This window comes from Hippocampus bargibanti, linkage group LG13, assembly GCF_051943395.1.
Source record: "Hippocampus bargibanti isolate YZ-2025 linkage group LG13, ASM5194339v1, whole genome shotgun sequence".
Lineage (NCBI taxonomy): Eukaryota > Metazoa > Chordata > Actinopteri > Syngnathiformes > Syngnathidae > Hippocampus > Hippocampus bargibanti.
Genome location: NC_142746.1, coordinates 9586860 through 9607050, shown reverse-complemented (window position 1 = coordinate 9607050; position 20191 = coordinate 9586860). Strand labels below are relative to the sequence as shown.

General features: G+C 43.1%; 1 protein-coding gene across 9 annotated transcripts in view; it reads right to left on the bottom strand.

Moving 5' to 3' along the window:
- map4k3b (mitogen-activated protein kinase kinase kinase kinase 3b) overlaps positions 1 to 20191 on the bottom strand; it is a 40142-nt gene that overhangs the window by 10031 nt on the left and 9920 nt on the right. For 2 of the 9 annotated variants that reach the window (XM_089012862.1, XM_089012863.1), the window contains exons 2-20: positions 16074 to 16131; positions 15830 to 15920; positions 15291 to 15355; positions 15142 to 15197; positions 15011 to 15058; positions 14180 to 14222; positions 13986 to 14058; positions 13674 to 13805; positions 13184 to 13246; positions 13019 to 13100; positions 12680 to 12796; positions 10472 to 10550; positions 10330 to 10388; positions 7346 to 7408; positions 5274 to 5326; positions 4985 to 5023; positions 4180 to 4257; positions 1883 to 1934; positions 1385 to 1748 (exon numbers count right to left, since the gene is read on the bottom strand). In XM_089012862.1, coding sequence (XP_088868988.1) covers positions 1385 to 1748; positions 1883 to 1934; positions 4180 to 4257; positions 4985 to 5023; positions 5274 to 5326; positions 7346 to 7408; positions 10330 to 10388; positions 10472 to 10550; positions 12680 to 12796; positions 13019 to 13100; positions 13184 to 13246; positions 13674 to 13805; positions 13986 to 14058; positions 14180 to 14222; positions 15011 to 15058; positions 15142 to 15197; positions 15291 to 15355; positions 15830 to 15920; positions 16074 to 16131 — 1615 coding nt within the window. Of the gene's footprint in view, positions 1 to 1384; positions 1749 to 1882; positions 1935 to 4179; positions 4258 to 4984; positions 5024 to 5273; positions 5327 to 7345; positions 7409 to 10329; positions 10389 to 10471; positions 10551 to 12181; positions 12257 to 12679; positions 12797 to 13018; positions 13101 to 13183; positions 13247 to 13673; positions 13806 to 13985; positions 14059 to 14179; positions 14223 to 15010; positions 15059 to 15141; positions 15198 to 15290; positions 15356 to 15829; positions 15921 to 16073; positions 16132 to 20191 lie in introns of all 9 variants that reach the window. The other 7 variants (XM_089012867.1, XM_089012869.1, XM_089012870.1 and 4 more) reach the window with 6 other exon arrangements.

Below are 20191 nucleotides of genomic sequence, written 5' to 3'. Positions count from 1 at the left end.
TGGCAGGGTTCTAACAGCAGAGCAGACCCTCCAAGGCTGGAAACTGAAAGATACTGGAAAGGCATATGGGAGAAGGAGGTCGCACATAACAGCAGTGCACAATGGCTGGTGACTCTGAAAGAGGGGCAGAGCAACCTCCCTGAACAGATCCCAGTTACCATCACAGCGGCAGATATACAAGAAAGAGTCTCAGGTATGAAAAACTGGATGACACCAGGCTCGGATATGGTCCACACCTACTGGCTAAAGAAACTCACAAGACTCCACGAGCGCCTCGCAGCACAAATTAACTAGTTGATGATGGATGGGACTTAGGATGGCTAATCGAAGGGCGAACCATCCTGATCATGAAAGATTCCTCAAAGGGTGCAGTTCCTTCCAACTATCGACCAATAACCTGTCTCTCCACAACATGGAAGCTCATGTCAGGCATCATTGTGGCTAAGATAAGTCGACATATGAATTAATACATGACCAAAGCACAGAAAGGCATTGGTAGAGATACTAGAGGTGGCAAACACCAGCTGCTGGTTGACAGAACAGTCGCACAAGACTGCAGGTCCCGACTGGATTACAGGAAAGCATATGACTCGATGCCACACACATGGATCACTGAATGCTTGGAGTTGTATAAGATCAACAGGACCCTGAGAGCCTTCGTTGCAAACTCGATGAGGATGTGGAAAACCACACTTGAAGCCAATGGCAAGCCACTAACGCAAGTGTCCATCAAATGTGGCATATACCAAGGTGATGCACTCTCCCCACTGCTATTCTGCATAGGACTGAACACTCTGAGCCAAATAATCACCAAGACAGGCTATGGATACTGCTATCAGTGGCTAGAGAGGGCTGGCCTAAAGGACAGCACAGAGGCACTCATCCTGAATACCAGAGCCATAGAGGCAGGGATATACCACACCAGACAAGACCCAAGGTGTAGGTTGTGCAAAGAGGCACCTGAGACAATCCAACACATAACTGCAGGGGGTAAGATGCTGGCAGGGAAAGCCTACATGGAGCGCCATAACCAGGTGGCTGGCATAGTCTACCAAAACATCTGTGCGGAGTATGGACTGGAAACCCCAAGGTCAAAATGGGAAACACCTCCCAAGGTAGTCGAGAATGACTGAGCAAAGACGAGATGGTAATGGCCAACCAACCAGATATCGTGGTCATAGATAAAGGGCAAAGGAAAGCCGTTGTCGTGGATGTAGTGGTCCTGAGTAATGGAAATGTTGTGGGTCAGGAAGGATTCCGAACACAGTCCGGGAGACATTAAGAAGGACTGGTATTAATAGACGCATGGGACAGATAAATCAGTAGGAGAGGACAACTGGAGGGGAGTGGGGCAAAAGGATTCTATGGAGCTACGGGCGCTTACTCTCATCCTCATTCTCTTTTTCCTGCTCCTCTTTCACCTCCTTCAGCACCTCCCACGCCTCCTCCAGCTCTTCCTCTGTGTGAGGCGTGTGGAGCCACTCCCAGAAATGCCTAAAGCTCCCATCGTCCTCCGGAGCGCAGGTGTCTGCGTCCAAACGTTCGTTCACGGTCTCGTTACCTAGGCTGTTCCGGCGGTGCGGCGGCAGCCTCGGCGGCGGCGGCCGCGGGGGCACGTTGGAAGCGGGTTTGGCGGGGCTCGCCGTCTGCGGGACTGGACAGCGCTTGATGGTCCCGCCGCCGCCGTCGTCCTCACTGTGCGATTGGCTGTCGTCTTGTTTGGGTTGGGGCGAGCTGATGGACTTGGGCTAGGGGAGTGGAGACAAAAAGGGTCAGACTGGGAATCCACACCCCCTCCGCTCTCCTCAATTATGTGACTTTGCTGTCCCACTGAAGAAAAAAACAAATAGGTATATATTTTTACTACAGGTGTGACACCTACCTTGGGTGGAAGCGGGGGCGGGACTTTTGGTCTCAGGATAGTGTTCATCTTACTGCACGGTGAAAAAAGAGGTAAAGAGAGAGCAACACTGACTTTGCACCATGGGACAGTGGATCACATTTAACGCTAACGTTACTGCAACTACTGTATTGCATGTAAAATCTATTAAAAGGGACATATTATTGAAAGTGCATTTTCATTATGAATCATTAGGTCTGAATAGTTCATGCTCACACATCGAGTGTGAAAATACACAACCACTTAGGACAAATCCAGGCCCTGAAGCTTACTAACCAACTAACCAACCAACTAACTAGCAAATGAACCAACTAACCGATGAACTAACGAACTAACTACCCAACTCATCAACTAACTAAATAAATAAATAACCAACTAACTAACCAACTGAATATCTAACCAACTAACACTTTAAACAACTACCCAACTAAGTAATCAAATAACTGCCTACATGCATGTGGCTAACAAGCTAGCTGACCAACTCGCGAGCTAACCAACTAGCCAGTGAACATGCTAGCTAGCTAACCAGCAAGGTAGTCAGCCAACTAACTAAATACACATGGCTAACAAGCTAGCTAACCAGTGAGCTAACCAACTAACTAGCTGTCTAACTGAGTAACTAACTACCTAACTAGCCAACCAACGATATACTTGTGTGGCTAACAAGCTATCTAACCAACTGGCTAGCTAACAAGCGAGCTAGCCAACTACAACCGAGTAACTAACCAGCCAACCAAGCAAGTAACTAAATAAATAAACAAAAAACAACATTTAATAAACCAATATATTAATAGAAACACATGGGTTGGCTCATAAATATAGTTTGAAAATACTTGCATGAGCAAGCAGTTCCGAATTGTACCACTCTAATATTGTCTGCCTGTCAGGTAGCCTAGTGGGCAAAAGGCCTGCCATTTTCCAGGAGAAGAAACAAAAGCAATATCAACTGAAAGCCAATTGGTAAGCAGAGCTGCAATGTTGGCACACATTAGCATTGGCTAACTGCATTCGCAGTTTTAGCTTAATTAAAAACTTAAGTTGTCGCCGTGGGGGTTTGGAGGTCATTTCTAGTCTGCCAAATGCACGGATTAGCAGACAAAGTAATAAAACACGACTTTAGCATCTTGGTGAAGTGCTGCCTTTATTCGTGAAAATATAAACAATGCTTGCTATCCTCCCATTGACGTGGGGTCGCATTTTTCTTGAAACTGGACTATTTGAACAGAAGTAGAAGACCGCCTGGATGCAGAACATCCAGGCAGGCAGAAGTAAGTGCCTCATGAGCATTAAAGGGAGCATCTCGAGAGGATCTTCCAGTGCTCCACTAATTTATTCTATGCGTTTTGTAGTAATTTAACCTTTCCAAAACAATATATATATGTTTCCTTGAACAGTGGTATGAGCTCTCCGGGAATTGCCGTGCCAGAACTCACGGTTCTAAATGGGGGGAGGTGCTAGCAAGTCAATTTGGAAATGCGATTATGACAGCATCAACAGTATGAAATCTATTGTACTTTATAAAAGTACACATTTATTTCAACTGCTTTGTAAATGAGAGCGACACGACTGATACAAACACGCAAGTGAGAATGGACATCAACTGGATAATGACGATGATGCAAAAAAAAAGCATGACTTTCTGACCATGACTTGTATCCAGCTTTTTTTTTTTTTTTTTTGGGGGGGGGGGGCAAAATGCATCAAGCAAAGCAGAGAAAACAAAAGCCTTGGCTTTTGCACAGGAAGGGAAGAGAAAGAATACCCGATAAAAAGATGTGGCGAGCAGTCGTGGCATGTATGCGTACACAAGCGAGGAAGCACAGAGAGATGGCGGTGGATGCAAAAGGAGGACAAAGAAGCGTCAAAGATCAGTTTTGACACCAAAGCTACACGCTGACCCTAAGCTGGAACCCAGTCACCACTCAAGTTCATTTGGAGTGTGTTATAGAAGCATCATGTTAGGTTTGTTAATTTGAAATAAAAAATAAAAATAGCAGCAGAAACATCCTAAAATACTGGCTTCCGGGTGAGTTTTAGGGTTAGGGCAAACAATGGAAAGATGAAAAGCTGCCAAGATGCACATACACACACAAACAAATACAGGCGGCATAAGGTTGCGTGATGGTGCGGTATGCTGCATCAAGATGCGCAGATGAAACAGTCGCGCCAAACAGTAAGCCTTCCTCCTCCTCCCTCTGCTCCTCATCTTCATTTGGATGCGTGCGAGGGAGGGGAAACGAGGACGGAAAGGCCTCCTGTTTTATGACTGGGGAACTTACTGAGTGTGAGTTTCATCATCATCTGCACCATCATCCTCCTCATCCTCATCATCATCCCCTAAGTGTGCCACATGGCCCCTGGGAGCGGAGGTGGAGATAGGAAGGGGAGGGGAGATCCAGGTGGGAGAGATGATGGGAGAGAGGACGCAAGCAAAAGGTGGTCGGAGATGACAATGGGAGGAGGAGGGAGTGGAAGATGAGGAAGAGAGGTCAAGGGGTGAGAAGGGGTGGGGGATTAGAGCTGTGTGAAGCTTTGACCACAATCCGCTCTTCAAACAACTTGACAATAAAAGAGCCTAATTTCTAATAAATAAATAAAAAGAAAATAAAAAGCTATTCGCATTCCCCATAAACCAGCTTGTATTTTTTCCATTGCGAATTAGCTTTAAGGGGTGAAATCACTTAAATATGAACATGAATGGTACACTCTTGACAACTAATTGAATCAATAGCAACAGAAGAATCCCACGCAGATTTAGCAGCATATCACTGATACCATCGTTGTCGTCTTTGAATGAAATAAATGACAAATGCGTGCATGTGTGGGGGTGTGGAGTAAGTATCGGCGTGTGGAAGCCATGCTCTACGGGAAAGCGTTTCAAGTTGGTGACAGTCAAAGAGCCAAAGCGAAAACCCAGCAGAGTGCCAAACGCTGGCAGACCGGAAAACAGCGAGGAGTCGTTAATAGCGCTGATCACACCAGATTAATAGCTGGTTAATGGTGATAGTCTGACAGCAAAAAAAAAAAAAAAAAAAAGATGCCAAGTCAGGACACACGTGGGAGTAGAGGAGCAGACAGACTCACCTCTGCTGCAGCTCCTCCTCCACCGATTTCAGAAGACTCCTGTTTGGAAAGGAACTGGTCGTGAGGGCGTTATTCGTAGGGGGAAACAAGCAGGAAAGTAAACATTTCAAGTCATTCAATCTGCTTTGTCTTGGCAAGACGGCATGACAGTCATCCGTCCTCTTGTGAGACGGCAAATATGTATATGGTGCGCAGTGTGGTTACAATTGAAATCAATCCCAAGCCAATGGAAATGCTAAGAACTATGAGGCGCAAATGCAACGGAACCCACAAAGCCAGGAGAACTTACTTGTTTCCTCCGAGCAGACAATGTGACTCGTGGCCGTACTCCAACTGCAAGTCCTATAAAAAGACAAAAAACTGCATCACTATCGGGCCGTCGTATCCAAATGACCAGTAATGCATTTGTATTCCCAATAAAAATCACGAGTTGAAGACCCCTGTTGTCAAACGACAGCAGGGCCTTTTGTGTTTCCCCACAAGTGTAACTTCAGGCACATGGTGGATTTGCTCTTGAGTTTGTGTTCACATATTGTGGCCTTACAGGTGCAAGTGCGGACAAGGCTGAGCAACAAAAAAAAAAAAAAAAGTACAACGGTTGAAAATACGCCGGTCAAGCCCAAATTGGGTTTACAGGTGACTGTGCAGGTTCATTGTATCATCTGCCATGGAGTGAAATTGCATTTAATTATTCTGCTTGTCATTCTATGCCACTGACATTGATACATGGACAACAATACGTAAATTATCATCAATTAAATTAATTTTGGGCCGATGAAGTCAATTAGATCGAGGTGAAGTGGTTCACAAATGGATGGCTGGTTACAAAGGGGAAAAATCAGGGGGCTGGGGATAGACTGCTGAAGCCTCAAAGTATCAGCAGCTTTGCTGAAATGATTACGGAATGTCCACCAACGTAAATAAAAGGTAAAAAGGAGGATGTGGATGGACACTGTGACAAAAGAAGGATGAACACAGAAGCTGCCTCTCAGTAGTTGGCAATGACATTTCTGCTTCACAGCTAAGCTTACTGCCATTTTGGATTTTTAATTGATTGCACATTCCAAAAGCAATAACATTTAAATTCTTTGACCCAGGACTTAAAAAGGAACAGTGTGTAGGATAACCCCTGACACCTAATGTTCATGTTGTGATTTAAGAAACCTCAAAGTGACCTCGCTCTTTTGATGAGCGTATGACATTTGCCCCAAGCTAGCTCCACCATATGTGTCGCGTGTCCACATGGTCAGCCATCAACATCAACCACATCTTCAGGAAACACGTCTGGAATTTTTACGCGGTCTCGCATGACTGAAGCGGCACAAGGATGTACAAAAACAACTCTGCGGCAGTAAGCAAAATGCTTAGCGGCTTTCCCTCCACCATTTCAACGTGTGGCAAGAGACGGACGGCATCCGTATTTTGTTCATGGCGTCGGTATCTTGCCCTCATTGAGATAACAACGGAAGGAATGGCATCTCGCTCTCGCTGCGACATCCTATAATCGCACATTCTGCGCAGTGACAGCAAAACAAACTGAATAATACGATGTCTGCCATCATCATTGTTTTTTGAGCACCCGAATGTGGTCGTCATGGTAGCCACGCCGGCCTGGTTGGCGCCATCTGAGCAGCAAAAACACTTTTGCATCCCAGTATGAATTCTACAAGGTACACATTTCTTTACTTTTTCCCCCATCTCAACTATTTCAGCTGTCCAATGTCTCGGATGGAGCCCAACTTGATAATGTAGTCTTTCGGGACCAAACGACAAAAAAAAACAAGAAAAAACACCATGTAAAGCCACAATGTGTAAGCAGCCATGTGTCAAGGTGGGGGTGGGGGGATAGACACCTTGAAAGGAAATGGCAGCAGAGTAAAACAAAGAGTGAAGAAAAGAAACAGAAGAGAAGAACAAGTGTCACACTTGTTTACTTCATTTACTGTACGTAAGAGGTTAGAGGCACTGTACAAAAAGCAGAAGTGTATCAAAAAAAGTAAAATAAAGAGGAATATCCACCCAGCAGTCCGAGATTTTTTTTTCTAACGCCCTGTTGGTGTGCCTTGGAGCAAGGCACTGGACTATGCCAATAAAATCACACATGTAAAACATCTTGTCTGTGATTATTCTGAGTGTTTTCATGTAATTGTACAAACGTCTGAAAGCAGGGAAAAAAAGATGATAGCAGCAGTTTATGAGGCTGGAAACAAAAGAAGAAAGACAACAGGAAGAATTAAGCAGAGAGCCACAGAAGAACGAAAGGAAGAGGTTAGTGATGATGGCAGCAAATAAACAATGACACCAACCAAAGAAATGGAGGAGGGACAGAAAGAAGGAGAGAGGGATGAGAGAGAGTACTACCAGATTAGATCTCGCGGTATAGTAGAGCTCCTCAACACAGTCCAGATAGGGCTCAGAATCACACTGGTCAGCAAGACAAAGCGAGAGAGAGAGACCTCAAGTTAATACAACCGTGGACAATGGAAGGAACAGGAGGGGGGGAGGTTGGCAGGAATAGGGGGTACTGATGCAAGACAGAAGATGATGTGGGTGGACAAAATGAACAAAGGCCAAATTGGGCTCTGGAGAGAGAGAGGATACATTTGTGAAAAGGGCGGCGATGAATCCAGAAATGACCTGCTGCATATTGCAGATTAAAAAAAAGCATATTTCCTCCTATAGTGGCATTTATTTACTCAACTGCAGAGGGTAACAGGCAAGGGTGTCAAAGTCACTTATTGCCACGGGCCACATTGTAGTCATGGTTTCCTCTCGAGGGCCGTTATGAATTTGGGGAAACCATTAGAATGTTTCATCTCCTCCACATATTACATACAGAACGCACAACAAATTAATGAATAACTGGTTGTCAAATCTGAAGTCAAGAATAATGACTGTTATTATGGTTTACATGGGACATTTTGAAATTTTGGTTCGGACTTTAGAAAGCATCATGTAATTTCACAAGTTTGATTTGCGATCTCGGGGTTAAATGCCGCTGAACATTGTCAGATTTTTTCATATTCTTGTCGCCAATGCTAAGGTAGTAACTAACAATGTTCACCGATGTTGACTAATGGATGAAGTTTTGTTAATTTGCTCTGCCCACAACTGTTGACCTTCAAAATACCGGCCACATCTCTAACCTGCTCACCCGATACACCTTTGCTAATCTCGCAGTCAGCCAAAAATCGCCAGAGTCCCAGACTCCTATCTTTGCGTTGTGTGGATCTCTAATACACACAATGCAACCGTACTTGTTCTAACGTTTAATGAAAAAAAAAGCCGTCGGTGGGAAGAAGACTTCGGCCAAACGAATGCGAGTCGGCGGCTACATTTACAGATAGGAGCGACAAACACTTCTCACATCTGAGGATAAACTCAAAAAGGGAAAAGGTTTCCACGCGTCAAATAACACCACCTGTCAAAAAGGGGGTGTCAATTTGATGCCACGATTTGAGGAAATACGGGAAGGTCCACCTTCATGACACCTGAAAACATCTCCATTCATGTTTTATATTATAATCCTACAGGGGCTAAATGCGGGGTGTGACGAAATCCTCTGGAGGAACGGCAATTACACTGAATGAATGAAAAATATAATTGCACACACAGGCTTGTAGACATGAGAACCGTACGGGTCAGCAGCAGCAATTATGGAGGTCTAGAATCAATCAAGGGGATGAGACAGTAGAAAGAATCAGAATACCTTTATTCGTCCCGCAATGGGGAAATTTGCAGTCCACAGCAAAGTGATGGTTACATCGACTTTTAGATTTATTTCAAACTGATTAAAAAAACACAATGGCCCTGATAAATAAATGTAAAATAAATAAATACCGTATTTTCCGGCATATAAGGTGCACTGGAGTATAAGGCGCATCCCCAGTGAATTATGTATTTTTAAACTTGTTGCATATACAGTTTAAGGCTATAACGCACAATTTCAATGAATGAAAAAGTTCTCCAAATATAATAATACATTTAATTTACAAGCGCCTTTCAAGGCACCCAAGGACACTTTACAGTTAAAAGAACAATAAACACCAGAACAATAAAATGATAAATAATAAAACAGCTATAATATATAAATATATAAAAGTTTTCCAAATATAAGGCATACCAGATTATAAGGCGCTACAGTAGAGGCTGGGGTTACGCATGACTTCAACAGGGGGAAATGGAGTTGGTGGTTGCTGACAGTAGTTGCGAGACCTGTTGTGGCTCAACATTACTACACATAAGGTCTGTGTAAGCTCTCAGTCGTACAGGAGTGGTCCATCGATGAGAAGGTTTCTTCAGCCGTCATCTGTACTTTTTGAAGGTGTCGGACGTTTCGCCTCCTATCCAAGAGGCTTCGTCAGCGAATTCTCGCTGACGTCAGCGAACTCTTGCTGACGAAGCCTCTTGGATAGGAGGCGAAACGTCCGACACCTTCAAAAAGTACAGATGACGGCTGAAGAAACCTTCTCATCGATACACATAAGGTGCATCCGCGTATAAGGCTAGGGTCATCTTTTGAAGAAAATCAACATTGTTTTTGGGTGCGCCTTATACACCAGAAAATACGGCAAATAAATAAATTAATAAATAAACAATCTAAAAGACTGAAAGTGGGGACAGGGAGTGACAGTGATGGATACTGATTGTACATGCACCCAATTCCAGCGATTGTGCAACTTCACATCCTCCACCTACAAGATCTAACACCAAATATTTGCACCCCTCAATAACGCTATTCCAAAAATTCACAACCCCAACTTTATCCCTAAAGGTATCGTCAAATAGCCTAGGCTTTCTCCAAGGCACATTTCGGAGCAGCTTCCAACTATACCCTCCACCCCAAAAAAATAATTTGCATTCCATGTAAGTAAGCTACTTTGAAATCGAAGCAGAAAGCGTGATGTAATGCTTGTTTTGGGCTGAGTTTAAAAAAAAGTGAAGGTGTTACAGCCGCCAAGTACCCCTTTGGCCTTGAAATATTTTGCCCCTTTGCCACATTTCGAGCACTCAAAAATATAATGGCCTTGTCAGTTTTTGCGTTGGTTGCATTAGCAATGCAGGTGAGGGGGTAACTGTTGTGACAGTAAAGGGGCCAAATTATATCAAGTGTAAAACCATTATTTTTTATTACAAAAAGAAATAAAACATTTTGGGATTCTTCACAACAACAACAAAAATATATAAAATTTTATATTTATATGTTTGGAGCTTGAAATGTGGCAATAAATCACTAAGACCAAGGGAGCCGAATACTTTCGCGAGCAATTAATAGATGAAAACTAGTAATGCTTTTGTGAAATAATAATGAAATAACCATGAAAACACGTTTTGTCACAACTCACCGGTTCGTGATGGGGCTCGGTCTCCTTCCTCAGCGGCGGGTCAAACTTCACTTGACCGACTAAGATATGACAAGAGATGGTGGTCGTCAAAATTCAAAACTGATTATCGCATGTAAGCTGATTTATTCTTGTTTAAACTCACAGTTGATCTCAGAGAGTGTTTTTCCTTCCCTGGTGCTTCTGCTGGTAGAACGAATTCGATGAGGGACGGACACCGGAGACTGAGAGGACACATACACAGACACACATGGTCAAATAAATGCTCAAATGAACCACCCGGCAGTTTCGAAGGACATTTGAGAAGATTACACAAGGTGAAAAAGGTTTGCTATTTCTTCTTCAATGACACAGCAAAAATAGTCAGCTGCATGCAGCAACAACAAATCAAACCATCGCTCCCACTTCATCAATTTTACATCTCTTGACACAGTGAGAAATGCCAGACATTAAAGGCGCTTAAAATCGGAAACATCTTTCCACTCAATGGTTTTGTATAAATCACACAGAGACCCAAAATCTCTCTGATGCATCCGATCATCTTAATTTCGGAAGAAAACAAAGGGCATCGGTCACACAGTTTCTTCATAACAACTCACCCTGGGCGATATATGGACACAATTTAAAATCTCGATATTCATGCCAGATATAAAACTAAGATCTAAACGTTTTAAGTAAAAGCAAAATATCAATCCAAACAGATGAGGAAAGCAATTTTCTAAATCACATTTTTTTTACCACAAGCATGACTATTTTATCCACTGGTGCATATCAAATTATAAATATGATTCTGTATTGTTGTAAAAAGAAAAAAACAATAATAATATACAGTCAAACCTTGGTTTTTGAATGTCTTGGCCCGACAAATTTTGGTTTTTTTTATGCCTCGGTTTACAACTTATATTCGGTTCTCGACCAAACTGAGCACGCCTGAATGCACACTCAACTCCCCTCCGCGTCCTTATACGTCACTTCCTAGTGTTGTGTCTCATTGTGACCGGGGCATTATCCTCGTGTAGCGTTCCATTTTGAGTCGACGTGTTTGTTTTGATCAATCATGATTTTTTTTAAAGCAGACATTGATTACATTGATTATGATTGGAAATGTTTCGGTTTTCGACCAATTCGGTTTTTGAACAGGTTTCTGGAATGGATTATGGACAAAAACCCAGGTTTGACTGTTTTGTACACGACCAATGTGTCTACCATATATTCTGTATCTCTATAACTTGATTTCGATAGCTTGATGTCAATATTATGCAGCCTACATTGATTATACACATTCCAATTGTTCATGAGTATTTTGAGGTTTTTCTAAGTGCACCCCCCCACACCCCCAACCCAGCCAGCTTTCCTGAAGACAGCCTGGATCGACTGCAGACCATCCTTGACACACGTGAGGTCCAAAAAAATGATGGATGGAAAACAAACTACAGTCAATAACAAGAAACTGTTGAAGTGAGTTAAGGAGCTCTTGAAGACAAGAATATTATTTCGTTGCCATCTTGTGGCCAATATAAGCAATTGCAGTATTGTATAAAATATACAACCTGGACCCGGTTTCTGTCACCTGTGGATGACAACGATAATGCAAATTGTCCATAATATGGTAATTCTTGGAAATACACCAGTGTATTATATTTAAACTATAACCTGTGGAACATGTATTGTTCCACAGGTTATAAATAAATCAACACCACCGGCCATATGAGGAAATTTGTTATTATGAGCCAAAGTGCGGCTATCGGCATCAGTAAGGATTTCGACATTTCAACTCAATGGCATATGCACTTCACTACAAGTCACACTCTTTGTTAAGACATCACTGCAGACACCGCATCACCCTGGTTGGTACCTTCCGACGGGCAGGAAAGCGGAGCGCACGCCGAGCGCCGGGACTTATGGCTAGGAAGCGACCCCTGTACTTAAACTGTGGAGGAGGAGGAGGAGGGGAGAGGATGGTGGAAAGGCAGACAAGAACAGAAGAGAGGAGAGGGAAGCGGAGATGGTGAGGAGGAAGCGCTGCGAGATGGAGAAAAAAGGAGAGCATTTAGTGAGCCAGTGCCACGGAGGAGGAAAAACATGGAAAAGTTTAGGATGCTGGGAGGAAGTGTCAGCATGGGTAATTTCGGACAAATGGTGAATGGATGAGATGTGATTTGGGGATGAAGGAAAAGAGGCAACATACAGTTAAAAAGGTTATTACCACCGCCGCCATGTTGGGGGGAGGACTAAATATTTCAATATTTAAAATATTACTAAATCCACATTCCCATGGAAACGTTCCAGCTTTAACAATTTCTGGAATTGTGCAACCCCAAATAGAAATATTCAACAGAAGGCGTGAGGTTACCTCCGGTTCGGGGTCGTCGTCATCAAAGTCGTTGTAGTTGTTGTGGTCTGGATTTTTGGCTCGGTCCAGAAGCTCTTTCGCCAACGTCCTGCTCAGGGGCTGAGACACAAACGGGTGCTGCAAGGACAGGAAGGAAGTGAGGGTTTCAATTTAAGGAGGGGGGAATCAAGTTAAGTGTCATTTGGAAATCTACCATTCGTGCAGGAATTCACTGAGCAAAATGAAATCCAGACATTTTCTATTATATCATCTTGATTTCAATTAAATCTGAAATATTATGCAGAATCAACAGGTACCACACTGTAATTGAGAACCGATGTCCCTCAATGACTTTCTCACCTGTAGCAGCTTCTCAGCTGTGGGCCTCTTCTTTGGGTTCTTTGTAAGAGCTACTTTTACAAAATGGTGAAAGTTGTCCGTCCTGTGGGCCAAGAAGATGGTACAGAATGTAATGAATAAGATTGGCCGTGTCTCCTTGAGTAGATTTAAGGAGCTGCGCCTCACCATTTGAGCTTGTCTTTCAACTTAGGAGGCTGGAAATTACTCTTGGTCATTAAGAAAAGAGCCCTGTGGAGGGAAGAGGGATGACAATAAGAAAGAGATATCTGTGTCAATACAGGATAAAGAAAACACTTCTTGGCAGTCTGTGAAGATGTGGATAAGTGTGACTCCAGATTGAACAAGTATTGTTTTCACTTTGGTGGCTACAACTTTGGGAATAGGGAGCTCATCCCAATTGAAAAATTGAAATTTTCCCCTGTGGAGGTCACACTTGGTCACCAAGAATTACATTCATCGATCACTGAGCGGACCAATGCATTTGGATTGGATTAGCCTTGATTAGTCTCGAAGTGGAGAAATTCACATTTGGCAGCTCATAAAAAGCATGGCGGCACAACAGAGCCGTAACGATTGCCATGTTAAAAGTAATTTCCGTCAGCTGCTCCTTTCAAGTTAAAAATTGGGTCAGTTTGGTACCACACTGCTTACACACCTCATGGGATGCAGCTCAAACATGGGTGGCTGCAACTCTGCCAGTTCAATTGCGGTAATGCCCACAGCCCAGATATCACACAGCTGGTTGTAGCCTCCTTTCCTCTCCACCGCCGCCACCTCTGGAGCCATCCTGTTACGGGTGAGGGGTGTTTGAACACATGCTCCTATTCATTAAACTTTCAAAAGAAGGGCTGTCTCATTGACTAATCAATCAAATTTTGACATCTTGCTGACTGAGAGGTTAGACTGCCCGCAGCTTATATGGCCTGCCTCACCCCAATAAACAAATAAATAAAAATCAACAACGCACCAGTAAGGTGTACCAATGAATGACTTTCTCTTTGCCAGTGTTGCTGTGATCTGTGCTGATACACCAAAGTCGGCTTTTGAGAGCAAAAGGAACAGAAGATGAGAGAGTTAATACAAAAACGAAAAAGTGAGTGAGAACAAGATAAAAGAAATCCCCCGGGAAAGGAAAAAGAATAAACGGCTGGTTTGTCTCACCAAGTTTGACGTAGCCGTTGTCTGTCAAAAGGATGTTGGCGCCCTGTTGGACACAAATTGCGTGTCGACTCAGATTAAACGTGAGACGGTCTGTGCGCCTTGGTTGAATCGTGATTGAGTTCATCTGTTTTTGTGCGTTGCACGCATAAGAGCTACAACGCAAGCATGCAATGAGTATGTTGACAGATGCTGTAAGAAACGACTGCAATCAATCACTTGTGGATTGCCTCTGGTTTACTGCGACATTTAATTCACAAGAAGAAAGGAAGCTTGTGGAGCCACATTGTGGAGGTGGGGGGGGGGCGCAATGGAGTCAAGGAAATCCATTCACACCGCATCGACTCAAAGAGGAATATATTATAAAGGATACGTATGGAATGAAAATGTGTCTGAAAAGTGGCAGTAGCTATACAGATCTTGTGTTTTAGACAGGGACAATGATGCGTTGGCCATATTTTAAGATTAAAAACATTTTATATTTAATGTGAACCGGCATATTATGGAAAATATGTAATGTCATGTATTCAATAATTTTATGCGCATCATTTTGAGAACCTTTTTTTTAGTATTTGTATTTTTTAATTTTTGAAACACTCCGGCAGCACCCAGCAATTATTTCTCCAGCTTTGCACATTGAGGCAAATCTCTTCTGTGCAGCAAAGAAAATGTTTGCACTCGTGTGAGATGTCAAGAGTTGTTATGTTGACTCCCAAACCTAGTTTGGGCTCATTCCGTTTTCTTGTGACTGCAAATTATAAATTTCTTTTTAACTCAACAAGTCCAAAAATTAATACAGGTACGTAAGATTCGTTTCCCCCTCAAAAAACTCACCTTGATGTCTCTGTGCATTTTGCCTTTATTGTGGAGATAATATAAACCCTGAAAGTACACAATCACATAGCAGCTGTTACAGCGATGGGGGGGGGGGGGCAATTACAAAAGGTACTGCATCACACATTTACCTGCAGGGTCTCCCGTGACATGTAGGCTATTTGAGACTCTAACAAAGGCCCGGTTACTGGGGTGGGGGGTGGCATGGGAGAAGAAAATGAGTGTGATAGGTCAAAAAGTAGCAGACCAGACACATAAACGATCAGAATGTGGGTGTCACCATGATAGATGTCCTGTAGAGAGCCTCCCCCGCAGTACTCCATGCTGATCCATAATTTGTCTCGCCTGCACACACACACGCACACACACATTTTTGCAAATAAGATACATAACTACAAGGGCTGGGCTACAAATTCCACCCTTGCCAATATGCCTTCTCCCCTGGACATATCTTGATTTTCTCATGCCTTCCAAAAAACTGAACATAAAAGCCAAGATGTTATATAATTCCTCAAACAAGTCTGATTTTCAACAATAAAAATTGGAACCCATTGGAATTAAACAACGCAATACTCACGTGTCAGCAAAATTATTGTTGAGGTTGTCATTTTAGCCATGGTGGATAAGTGCCTCACACGGAGAGCGGGTGACAACATTTTATGCTACTCGTCAACCTGTACAGGTCTTTCACCTGATAAGGATCAATCCCTCATGGAGTTCCATCTATTGTGTTGCTTGCACATTTTTTTCTTCCTATCCTGCATGCTGATTATCTAATCGCACGGACAAATGTCAGGAAAACACGCAAAATATTCTTACCGCAGATAGCTTCCAAAGTAGGCCACGATGTTGGAGTGTTTACAATCCTTCATCATCATAATCTCCTGCTGGACAACGGCAAAGTCCTCCCCTGGAGAGAACACGGCGACGGGGAAAAGACAATGATGCTTTCGCTTCACGGGGAGATTGAGATTATTGAAAAAAAGACAGACAAGTGACAGGATGTAATTAAAAAAAGCAGACAAGTGACGGGATGAAGAGTGCATGGAGGGAAAGTACTCACCTGGCTCCAATTTGATGACTTTGATAGCCGCCAGCTCTCCCGTGTTTACATTGCGAGCCTGGAGGAAGGAGAGGGAGAAGAAGGGAGGTTTAGCAATTGAAAGACTCGGAAACATAGAGAATGTGCGCTCAATGGCTAAAAAGTATCCCACTGTGCATCCTGCAATTGTTTCTGAAAAACGCGTATACAATGACGCGACTTTTTTAACATGGCATTGACTCCACATAGAACGTATGGACAGGAAAAAGGAGCCGTATTCCCGAAAAGCCGGGAATTCTTTGGTGAACAGCATATTGGCAGGATAGCAAGGAGGCTGATTTTCTATAAATAGTGAGCTGTGTTTACATCTGGCCACGGCGCTTGCGAAGGAAGAAGTTCCTCTGTGAAACAAGACATGAATAAAAGATGATTCAAGGAGAGGAAATGTGAATTGGCCGCTGGACTCGGGGACAGAAGCGTAGCCCGCATAAGAATGCGTGAAAGTGAGTGGGTTTAATGGTCAATGCCCCTCCCTTCCACTGTGGGGACAAAACAAAAGTCTGACTTTGGGTGCCGATGAAAACTAGGCGCTCCTAAAGGCTTAAAAAAGCAAGTGCCGACGGTGAAAAGCAGACTAGCCCCTGTACATCTTTATTCTTATTGTCAATTTTAGAGGAAGCATTTCATCAGCAAGCCGTCCGTCAGTCTAGCCTGCAGATTCATACATGTGGCACATGCAGCGGACACATCACCTATAGGAAATAGGTAGTTTCGCTTTATTTAATGGTTGGGCGGGCATTGCCACTACTGTGGTCAAAGTTGAAACATATTCTGTCACTAAGCAAGTACCATATTTACTGGTGTGTAAGGCATGACCCTAATGAGGAATAAACGGTAAGGAAAATGGATGGATGGATAAGGTGAACCCAAAAGGCTTGATTTTCAAAAAAATAAAAAAATACCCTGCGCCTTATACACAGGTGCACATTATATGTGAAGTATTAGTGAGCCATAACAGGTCTCTCAGGCGCAGCGACTGACTCAATTTTCCCCCTGTAGAAGAAGTAGTGCGTAACTCCAGCCTCTACTGTAGCGCCTTATAATGTGGTGTGCCTTATATTTGGGAAAATTTTTACATATTTATATATTATATTTGAAAAACTTTTTTCCATTCATTGAAGGTGCGCCTTATACGCAAGTGCCCCTTATATATGGAAAAAAAGCTTGAAAATACACCATTCATTGGGGGTGCGCCTTATACAGTGAGACCTCAACTTACGAACTTAATGAGTTGACAGAGTGTGTAAGGCGAAAAGTGTGTATCTCAAAAAAAAATCCCATAGGAAACCATTAAAATGGGAATAATCCGTTCCCGGGTTTCCATGAAATATACTTTTCAACTAAATAAGCCTTAAAACTACACACAACATACCTTATTCTAAAACATACCTTATAACTAAAGGTATTGTAATGAAAGAAATACACTGCATTGTATCGTCTGTGTAAGCTCTCAGTCGTACAGGAGTGGTCCATCGATGAGAAGGTTTCTTCAGCAGTCATCTGTACAAAAGTGAAGGTTTCGGACGTTTCGCCTCCTATCCAAGAGGCTTCGTCAGCGAACTAAAGTCTGACTGGTCGTATCGGCCCCATTTATATATCCCTAATGTCCAGACCTGGTGGCGCCGGACACAGCTATGATAGGTCCCTCATCTCAGGTTGGGGGGGGTGCGGGACCCCCCCCTGTGGCCCACTGACTAACGATTGGCCTATTACCCCCACTCCCCCCGGTATCACCTCATCAGCATAACGACCCTCATCAGCATTGCGAAAGTTGCCTAACCTGAGCAGGCTATTGGATGAACGATCCAAATTGAACCTCACACCACCAGACCGGTTTAATGAAGGATTTTGTTGTTTTATAAGAATCGCCTCTTTTACCCCCCTTTCAAACCATCTATGTTCTTTCGCTAAGATTTTAACCTCATTGTCGTCAAATGAGTGGTTGCTAGCTTTTAGGTGCAAATGTACTGCCGATTGAGGCCCACTAGTAATCAGTTATCAACATCGCAGGGATAATACTAGTGGGCCTCAATCGGGATATATAAATGGGGCCGATACGACCAGTCAGACTTTAGTTCGCTGACGAAGCCTCTTGGATAGGAGGCGAAACGTCCGAAACCTTCACTTTTGTACAGATGACGGCTGAAGAAACCTTCTCATCGACTGCATTGTATCATAAAGTCACTTTATTTACATTTGTGATGGTCATTTATGACTTGATGGAATGGCGTTGGAGGTCGAAGGTCAAAGGGAATTGCTGTTTAGAGAGGCGCATTACATGACAACTGTAATTAAAGAAATAAACCGTGCTGTAAAATAAAGTTTTATTTACCTTTTTGGTGGTCGTTGATGGCTTGTGGAAGGAGAGTCACCTTCCATAAGGACTGTTGGTAACTTAACCTCTGGTGCTGTTCGGTCGTGTGCTTCCGCCGAAGATCACTCCGCCAGCCGTGGTGGGTGTGTATTATGAAAATAGTGCTTATTATAAGGTTTAATTTTCATAAATTTGACGTTTGTAAGACAAAAAGTTTGTAAGTTGAGGTGTTCGTAAGTTGAGGTCTCACTGTACTCTGGTGAGCCTTATACACCGGAAAATATGAATATGGTAAGTCAATTTGCTCTGGATCAATTGAATATTTTTGGAACAGAGTATTCTCCCGATGACCACATTCATTCATCAGATAAAACTAAAATTTGCATTACTCAACACATCCAACATTGTATATGGCTTCAAATTTGAAGTATTTAATAAGCGTATTTTACTATAAGGAGCACCTCAAATGATTCATTTTTTTCAATGCGATGCGCCTTGTAGATGGCTCAATCTTCTGATTTCTTGGATGAAGTATTTTAAAGGTTCTGCAAAGCGCTTTGTTACAGCTGCAGCGGTTGTGAGCGCAAGATAGAAATAAGGCTATCTTGTATTGTATTGCTTTTGCCTAGCTTTATCTAATGGATGCATAACTGTGGCCACTTTTGTAGCTTCTATTCTATGTGCCTTATAATGCGATGTGCTGTATGTATAAAAAGTGATTTAAAAGTAAATTAAATTCATTCAGTGTGAGACACCAGCAGCGCTGTACAATTGGACAAACACACACCCTCATCGAGACTGCAGCCTCACCCGCATATTTACCCAACAGCTTGGACACAACAGGCCATGACATTTCACAAGGTGCTCCGCTCGCTTAATTATTCAAAAGTCAAACCTTCACATGAAAGTGCCATCGGGCAGCGTCAACGTGAGGAAACACTTTTTGAGTCAAACGTTTAAAATGTCGACGCTCGTATAGCGCAGTGCCGAGATGACAAGAAACAGACTTGTACTTGAGTCAAGCAGGAATGCGAGGCGCTCTGCCTTCTATTGAGGCCCCAAGTGGAGAACAGGGGAATGATTGACAGCGCACAATACAACAACGTGCCACAAAACCATGTAACAAAGCCGTGGCAGGAGGGAGGAGACACAAAGAGACGTCCAGAGGCGAGAAAGGAGACACAGAGCACAGCAGTGTGTTCGGTCGGCTTGCGGACGGATGACAGGGATGACTCATGAGCCCTCGGTGGCACGGCGAAAGCCAACAACACATACTTGAATGAGTCCATTTGGATTGCTTCTGGTGTCACTGCTCGATCTACAAGTCTTACACGCCTGATTATTCTCTTGTTGTTAAGAGCAACCGCTAATGACAACCTGTGTGATAAAGACATGATGTTTACATTTGTATGTTTGTCTATTCCTGCATGATCGACAATTGAATTTTGGAGGGGAAAAAATGTTGAGCAATGTTTACAGGGAAAAATAGCCCGTTAGAGTTCCACAAATAATCCAAAGGAATCCCCACAGTAAACTTCTAAACCATGCATATTGTTGTGCTAACTCGTTTTTTTTTCTTCAGATTGATCCATTCACAGAAAAGAAAGATTAAAACTATATGTTATGGCAAAAAAGTAAAGCAACATTTGCTCGAGGGAAGGATGTAAATGTGATAACCAGGTCCGGACTTGATTTTCTTATCACCTTTTGGCCAATGGTGACTTACTGAACAATCACAGTCGATAACAAAGTAGAAAAATGGACA